Source organism: Rhododendron vialii, chromosome 13a (assembly GCF_030253575.1).
Source record: "Rhododendron vialii isolate Sample 1 chromosome 13a, ASM3025357v1".
Classification (NCBI taxonomy): Eukaryota; Viridiplantae; Streptophyta; class Magnoliopsida; order Ericales; family Ericaceae; genus Rhododendron; species Rhododendron vialii.
The window spans coordinates 7,540,394-7,549,449 of NC_080569.1; the positions used below are offsets into that span (position 1 = coordinate 7,540,394).

A 9,056-nucleotide genomic window follows, 5' to 3' on the forward strand; every position below is an offset into this window, starting at 1 on the left:
TGTACCATATGCACCTATTGTGTGGTTTATATTATGCCACCTCATAAAAAATTACTTGTAGGACCGGTCATTCATAACATTTTATTTCGTATCATAACTTTTATACTAAAAATTCGTAACTTTTCAACAATATGATTTCGTAACTTTTTAGCAATAGATTCGTAACATTTTGGAATTCATAACATTTTGGTGTATTTTAATAAGGGTGCATATGATACACACCCAAATAAGGGGTGTGTATTGTAGCACTTCCCTGTATCAACATATGTTGCAAGTGTTTTTTCCTTTTTGCTTTCCTCGATGTACTCTTGTCGAGTTATAATAATATTTCGCCGATAAAAAAAAAAGAAAAAAAGAATGCTCCTACACTTAAAAGTGAAGTAGCTGAAAATGAAACAACTACGAATCAGAGGATGCCAATGGACGAATTGCAATTACCACCAGTTCCACCACACCCACCACCTCGTACTCGTAACTCATGGACTCAGGCAAACTCGGTGATGGTCACAAAGTTGGCCATCAAAAGGGGAGAGATCCCGCGTTATAACGAAGAAATTCCGAAGCAAAGAATTAGAGGATTGAACTGTGAACACCTATCATCACAACCACAACCAATTCGCACTTGCAACTCCAGGACTACGGCAAGTTGCAGCCGCCAATTCCTCAAGCCATACTTTAGGCCCTTTGGCAGCTGCAAGTTCCACATCAATACGGCTGCAATTAGGTAAAGGTTATTCTTTTCACAATGATGCGTTACTTGTGTAGCTGGAAAAATATAAATTAATAACTAGCGATATTCTTTCTTTTTTTTCGAGAATAACTAGGCCAAATGAGCTATATGAAATGGAATTGGAGGCATATCCGATATGCCGCTTTAAAGGCTTGCACAACACACACACAATCTACAGATCCTCATCAGATAAAAAATGCGAATTTGAGGCGTTACACAGAATGTGCTGCTTTCTTCTGCCTATATGCTTGGAAATTATTAGTTATTCATTGATGAAGCATGGAGGAAAATGCGAAACAGCGTAGGGGGTGAAAAAGTGGGAGTGTTTCCCTAGTATCAAGGTGTACTATTATTAACTGACTAAATTGGCTCTTCTAACACAGAAGTAGTTAAAAGTTTATGTTGACCGGTGCACTGTTGGTGAATGTCCTGCTCTATGGTTGTAGGAGAATTATGCAAGTCCTGTTGGCATTCCTCGATACTGCAGGCGGTAGCTAATTTGGCTGCAGCAAGCGATGCATGGAACTGATCATGACCTAATGGTTTCTCAAACTTCAATCCATCATCTTGCCCGTCGAGGCAGCAACTATACTGCATCTTTCTCTTAACCACCTCGTCCTTGACTCTCTGGAAGGAAAAAGGGTGATGAGAAAAATAATCCTCTATCAAGGAAGTCAAATATTGCAGATATGAACATAGGGGGGCAGTATAACTACTAGAATATAATCCGTAAACAACAACAAAATCTACACGTTTGACCCGTGTGATTTGATCTCCTCCTCATTCCCCCTTCCCTGTTGTTGGTGATAAACCCTCTTTTATTCCCAAGTCAAATGATCGAAAAAGTATTTCCCCTTTGGATCAAGTTTCAGTTCACCTGCGTCTCCTGCAGATTTGCATTTGCACTTTAAAGGACAATTCTCAACCCATCATAGCTATGGAAAACCGAACTTAGCAAAGTATTACCAACCATGTCTGTCTTTTTGCTCAAAGGGCTTGTCCAACAAACTTTTTGCCACAAAATTTCGATCTTTATGCTTTACATGATCGATAGATGAATTTTACTTTGAGAATCCAGGGCCTCAAACTTCATACAGTTAGAATAATGTGTACCGAGGGTCCCGACCCGACTTTCTAATGCCCTAAAAGAATGAAGGGAGTAGCAGAATTACCTAGGATTCATTAGCATGAACCAATGGATACCCAAGAACAATATGTCATAGAATGATATTACAACCAAGATAGAAGAAAACCTACAATAGTACAATGTACCACAAAAGAATTAAGAGGTTGTTCGAACAAAGAAATCGTTAAACTTGTTATCATACACCCGAAGCTGCACCCATTTACTCCTGTGTGTTGTTCTACTATTAATATCACCATTCATCTCCTACTGCCAAAGATATACTTGTAGAATAGCTGAGCGAGTCCCAGAAAGGAGCCATTACGCATTTAAACGTTTTAAAACAATGGCTACACAGCTAAGGAAGAGTAAAATCAACAGAGAAGTGAAAACCAAGTATATGAGCTCCTGCTTCCTCTTTTATGGAACTCTTTCGCTTTCCAACGTGTATACCTTACTTCCCATTTTCCAATGGAGTTTAAAATTTTCAAGAAAGAAATTATACTCTTACCTTTGTGAGCAACAGAAAATCTGATAGTAAGAAATACCCCTATCAGTTTGCAATAAAGAGTACAGAATCCCAGCCCCATTTCTCAATTTATTAACCTTTAATCCTAAGAGCATCTCCAACCCATGCTCTATTCCTCCATTTGAGAGTATGGAACTCCTCCAACCCATCCTCTCAAGCCTCCTCTATTTGAGAGAATGAGATTTTGATCCTCCATATTTAGAGGATGGGAGAAAATATGGAGCATCCTCTCTATAATACTATTCACCTTTTAAAATGGCATTGTATCCTTGTGAGCTTTTGTTTATGTCAACCTTATTCTTTCACCCTTGCACGTTTATGTCAACCTTTTAACACTGTCTACACTTCTACAACATCAACTTAATTCTACAGAACTTGTGCTTAACTTCTAGTGGAAGCCATGGGGTCTACAAAATTGGAGTAAAAAACAGGAGGAGAACTTGTTTTGCTGTGGCAGGGGTTAATTTTGGAGGGAATTTTTGGAGGGTGATTTTGGAGGGAATTGGTAGAGGTTAATTTTGGAGGAAAAATTTTGAAGGAAAAATAGAGGGTTTGTGGTTGGAGTAAATAGGAATATTGATTTTCTCTAAAATCACTTTATGAATAAAATAGAGTATTTTGATACTCTCAAATAGAGTATTGGATTGGAGATGCTAACAAAGTCTATGGCATGTAATGCTCTTTCTGTAGCAATTCTCAACTGTAAAGTAGATGCCCATCACTTTAGCCCTTCTCAAAATCCCGTACTTTTCTCTTAAAGTGATAAGAGAATAAATCGGCCGTGCAAGTTTCAATGTTCTAGTTTGCATCATTCAAAACTCAAAAGATGAATACTTTTGAACGGTGTCAAAAAGTTCGAAAAAAAGGTTCTCGGAAGCACCTTATTTTTTTAAGGTCAAAATGACACGATTTTTTCATATTAAGCAAACAAAATGGGACAGAGGTGGTATAACTTCCCTAGCTTAATTCTGAAAGAATATGCAACCGAGAATACTCTTATTCTCTACAAAGCATTTCAAAAAACTTCCCAACTACCTCAAAAATGACCTCGGATTTCATACTGCCTTTATAGTTCATAACCTTTTTTTGATAACTTAGGTGTCCGGAACACTTTCGCACACCTCAACTAATCTTGGGGAGTCAGGGACCAATCCCACCCACCGCCAACTTGCGGGGTCTTAATTAAAGCCATAGCATAGCAAAGCTCTGTATGAATTGATCCGAAAGTAATTGATAGCACCAGGTTTTGAACCTGACAGCTTAGGAAGGAGGAAACTCGTAGGGGTTTCCTTCATTCTTTTTCCCACATTACCAACTAATTGGACAGCAAATAATAATCTCATCTCATGTCAACAAAATGAAAATGAACGAAACAAGAAAAGAAATACTAGTAAAATTACACAACAAACCTGCAACAACTTGGAGTCGAACTTGGGAAGCCCGACATGCCCAACAGTGAGAGACCCACAGAAATTGCCCAAAAGGGCCGCATCGGGCACGGCCAATCCGTGAACAAGCCCGGCCACAAACCCGCCCAGAAAACTATCACCAGCCCCGGTCGGGTCGACCTGAACCGTCGGAAACGGCGCAATCCGGTACTCCCCGTCCTTCCAGTACACCGTGCACCCGTCCTCACCATTCGTCACCACCACACAGCACAGCCTCCTCGCCTCCTCCACGTCCAGGAACGGCGCCTCCTCCGCCGACGCCTTGAGAAACCTGATCCTCGGCAACAAGTGGTGAAACCCACTGATCGTCAATCCGATAAGGCTCACCGTTCCGTCGACCGGGTCGAACGCCCGGATCAGGCCCTGGACGTCGACGAATAGGGTATCGCAGATGTCGAGCATTCGGGCTAGGGTTTCGGGGAGGATTTCGCCGGCGACGGCGGCGGCGAGGCCGAAGTTGAATTTGGCGTTGGGGGGGAGGTCGGAGGGGAGGATGGGGTCGCAGGAGCGGACCCGTTTGAGGACCCGGTCTTGGCGGCGGGGCTCCGAGGAGAAGTGGGCGTGGAAGAGGGTGGTGGGGGAGGAGGGGGAGAGGATGGGGGGGTGGGAGACGTGGTGGGAGAAGTCGGGGCCGACTTTGGAGATGAAGGAAGTGGAGGAGGGGTCGGAGGAGAGGGGGTCGAAGACGGCGGAGATGAAGGAGGAGGCGCCGCCGAGGGTTTGGGCGATGACGGTGTTGTCTTTGAATAAGACGTCGTGGCAGTAGTTGCCGACGATTAGGGTGCGGTGGGGGTGGTGTTGGGGGTTTTTTCGCACCATGGGTGCGGTTTGAAGTGAGGAGAGAGATTGAGAAAATGTTTGGTTTTTTGGATTGAGGGGCTGGTTCTGATTGTGATCAGGCAGGGGAGAGTTCTTGTTGGGGAGGCGCCAAGAAATGAGAGAGAGAGAGAGAGAGAGAGAGAGAGACGATGCAATGGGGAGAAAACAAAACAAATCGGAAAACGTTTTATATGGTCGTCACGTAATTGTTAAATAAGCACTCGTGTAAAGATAGCAGGTGACGCGCGGCAAACGGTCGGAAAACACAGAGAGAGAGGGAGAGAGGGGAGGTAATATTGTAATTGTTGTGCCGTGGTATGGAAACCTTTTTTTTTTTGATCCGCGGTATGGAAACCTTGAGAATAAATTTTTTATACTGTCAATGTAAATATTTATTTTTTTAAATTAATTATATTGTGTCATGTTGTAAAATAGTAGTTTCAATCAATAAAATATGACGATATGACGTAATATAATTGATTTGGATAAAATAAATATTTACACCGACGGTGTAAATAATTTAATCTCGTAAACCTTATGTTTATGGTAAATAATTTTTTGCGAAAAAATAGTAAACCAATAAATCCACCTTATTTTATATGGGTGATTTTGATCTGACACCCACGATTTACATATTTTTCAATTTAAGGGTCCATATTCGATGGAAACATCATGCTCCCATACCACTTAGGAGCATGGCAAAAAAATTTCATTTGGATTCCGAGCTAAAATTTGTGATCTAAATATTTTTGTATAGCTCAACACAAAAATATTAGGGGTGTTTTAGCTAAATAAGTCAAATGACTTATTTTATTGTCTTTATTTAAATTTTTTTCTGCTAAAATTATGCACTCCATATATGGATTCTACACATAGAATTAGCAGCATTGACTCATTTTCTAGATGAATGAATGATTGAATGAATAAATAGACACTCCAAAAAAACTGATCAAATTAAAAGAATTTCAATATAAGAACAACCTTTTAAATTAAGAAAATGATTTCTATATTTTCTTTTTTAATTATGACATTCAATTTCTTATCTCCCAGTGAAGCTTTTGTGCGTCTTGCAGTAATGAATTACTTCCTCACGAACATGAAATCCTGATTGCTTTGGAAATTGAACGAAGGGGGCCCCTTGAGCCAGTGGTACCTTGATGGTCATTGCATTGAACTGCGGATCGTTCATCAAAAGTGAATTTATTATTCTTCTTTATTTTAGAATTTTTAATCATCAGTTTTAATGCCCTGACGAGGGCTACAACTACAAAGTGATTTATTCGAATCTCCTCTCTCCGACATGAGAAAATTTTGGGTGCAAATTGGGCAAACACAGCATCTAATTTGAGCTGTCTGTGTTTGGATTGAACGGTTCGAATTGGGTGTTTGGGTACCACATAGAATATATCCTATTTGCACCCAAAATCTTCTCGACATGAGATTTGCAAATTGCAAACACACGTTCCACACTTTTGCGGGTGGCGTGACAAGTTTTGGTAATTGCAAAATTCGACACCAAGAACATCCCTGTCAAAATTTGACATTGAATTCGACACAAGGGTGAAGAGGGGTTTTGTCGTTTTCCGATGTCAAATGTTAACTTTGACGTGACATTTGGCACGGTGAAATTTTTTCTCCGAGTAGTTAAACAATGGTGCATTATGAAAGGAAAAGGAAATACTCCGTCCGTCCCTAAATAAGTATCTGACGAGCAAATTTAGGCTTTTAAAAAGATGCATTTATTTTGTTAAAAAAATTAATTTTTTTCACAAATGAATAGATAACAATGAGTTCTATTAGATTGTGAAAAAAAATTAGATTTTTTAACGAAAAACATGTATATTTTGTAAGGCCTAAATTTGAGCGTCGGACACTTATTTAGGGACGAAGGGAGTAGTTCGTACTCTCTCCGGATTCATTCCCCGGTGATCGGAGCGAAGATACAATTAATTTGCCTTGTTCGTTTCACATTTTATTCTTGTTTTTATTTTGTTTTCTAATCATTATCCTATTTCTTTTTTCAATCATTATTCTATTTCTCCAATTACTATTACTTTGTCATCTATCTCTACTTATTATTTATCTCTCCAATCATTATTCTATTTCTCTCTTCACTCACTAGTAAAACTAAAATACCAAAAAATGCAAAAAGAACACAGACACGAGGGAAAGGGAAAGAAAGAAGAAATAAGAGAAAATGACGGCCCAAAATAAAATCAATTTGGGCCGGACCAATAATAATTATACTAATGGAATATAACTCCTACTTGGCCCGAGCCCATTTTGATCTTTGACCCAATCGGTTCAGTCGGTCGGACAACAATGGTGCAAGAAGTTGGTAAATGGGCTTTGGCCCACTTTGCTCAGTCTCTCTCCCACAACAAAACTTGTCATTCCCTCTCCCTTTTCTGGTCCGCTCAAAAGCAGACTGTCTACCTCGGTACTAGGTCAGTTCGGACAACAATGGTGCGCGCACATGGTATAAATAGGCCACAACCCACTTTGTCCATTTCCTCTCCCACTCAAAGACAAATCATCCACATTGAGACTAAGGTTCGATTGTTCGGCGGTAATGATTCGCGTATGGTAAAATGGGCCAAATCCCACTTTGACCATTCGCTCTTCCACTACAAAATTTGGGTGCCCCAAAGGCCCTGTCATTTATGTCCAACATGGGTTATATAGATTCAATTATTCTCTCTCTCCCCACCAATATGAGACTTGAGGGTTTTTCCACATCTACCAATGTTCATATAGTCACTGTTAGTGTAAATTTTTTATTCACTCTTAAAACTATATTAGCCAACCAAGTGGTCGAGATTAATCTCCTCATGGAGATGAATCCAACGGTGGTATGTCGGTTCGTCAAAAATGAGGCGTCGGACCCACTCCAAACATAGTTTTTTTTGAGAGAGAAACCAACTCCAAACATAGCTCAAAGTTCATAAAAACAAGTTTTTGCAACATTTGTTTGGCTGAAGTTCACTAATTTTAAACTACAGCTGCGGTTAAGTGTTGTTATTATTTATTTATTGTAATAATAAAGAGTGTCCTCATGAACCGAACAAATCTCTCTACACGCATTTGCGTGAGGTGAGGCGGCCTCAAAGACTAATCGTTGTCGAGGAGAATTGACCCTGTGACCTTGGGGTGGTAAGCCCTGCGAGACAAGTCGATTAATCAATGCACAACCCTCCTAGGGTTAGTTGTAGTAAGTATTTTGCACTACGTATACTAGGGGTTTTTTTCAATCTTCTCAAAAACATCGTAGTTTTGGAGCTTCAAATTTTATCCTATTTGGTACCGAAACTACAATCGTTTTGGCCGCCCTCTACAAGGCTGTAGCGCAGCGTGAGATTGCCCAACCTTGAACTAATTGGTATCAATTAAGAAACTCCTGTCTCCTACTATTGTTGGTTTAAACTGAGTCTGAATCTTGAACTCGCTGAGGAACTCCACAAGTGTATTTGAATCTTGAATTCATGGGAAAAAAATTTGTGAAGCCACGAAGAAAAAAAATTTAAGAGTAGATAGATAAAGAGATAAGTCGATGAGCAAGAACAGTATAAATGAGGCTTCACAGGAACATGCATCCATCGATCAACTGCATATATAACAGAGCATCTAATGACAGTGGTGGAGCCAGGATTCGGATGCAAAGGCGGCACCATTCAATAAAAATCTAGTTACATATTATGTGGAAAAATCTAGTTATATGGTGCCACCTCCCCCACTAGCTAACTCCTCCCCGGTCCAATGAAGTAGAACATGTGTGGATGTAGCTCTTTTGGGGAGAGATCAACTTTCCAGGCTATTAATAAGATGGAAAGGAGGTTGAGAAGATCAAAAGAGGAAGATTAAGAAGAAGAAACTTCTTGTTGAGCTTGGGGTCAAGACTGACAAAGCTATTCATAGAAAAAAGATGATCCCTTCTTCCTCATTATCTTCTGGTGACATCAAGAACCGAAATTCCCTCCTTTTTAAGGAAGCTCGAGGGATGATGGATATTAGTGCCAGATTGGGAATTCAATATAAAGAGGGGAGGAACTTTATGCTTAAGACTCCTATAGAAATGCAGAAAGCTGAATTAGCAGAAAGAATTGATGTTCTTGATGATTTGGAGAATGAGATTGAGTTGGAGGATGATGTCGACTTCGAGAAAGATGCCTCCCTCTCTTTGGAATTTTGATGTTTTCTTTTCTTTCTTTTTTTCTTTTTCAAGTGTGTTGTTTTGATTGATCTTCTGTCTTCTTTTGGTGTTGATTCTCGAATGGCATTTTTTCACCGATATACCCGAGATCCGTTTAATCTTTGTTTCCTCGTCAAAGATTAATAAAATGGTTGTGCACTCTGCATATGCTGCATCGGGGGAGTTGCCTATTTTTTGGAAGCTCTGATAACATATAA

The 9,056-nt window shown here is 40.0% G+C and overlaps 1 protein-coding gene across 1 annotated transcript; it reads right to left on the bottom strand.

Moving 5' to 3' along the window:
* Window positions 1–796: 796 nt before the first annotated feature.
* Window positions 797–4,864, bottom strand: LOC131314313 (inositol 3-kinase). Its single transcript, XM_058342860.1, has 2 exons — window positions 3,792–4,864; window positions 797–1,357 (listed from the first exon to the last, which is right to left on the bottom strand). The coding sequence occupies exons 1-2, from the start codon at window positions 4,647–4,649 to the stop codon at window positions 1,091–1,093; spliced, it is 1,125 nt and encodes a 374-aa protein (XP_058198843.1). The 5' UTR covers window positions 4,650–4,864; the 3' UTR covers window positions 797–1,090.
* Between the last annotated feature and the right edge of the window lie 4,192 nt (window positions 4,865–9,056).

Coding starts and splice junctions, on each gene's coding strand:
- LOC131314313 (XM_058342860.1), bottom strand. CDS start 4,649: ATGGTGCGAAAAAACCCCCAACACCACCCCCACCGCACCCTAATCGTC. Junction 1,358..3,791: donor TCGACTCCAAGTTGTTGCAG/GTTTGTTGTGTA, acceptor TTTTCCTTCCAG/AGAGTCAAGGACGAGGTGGT.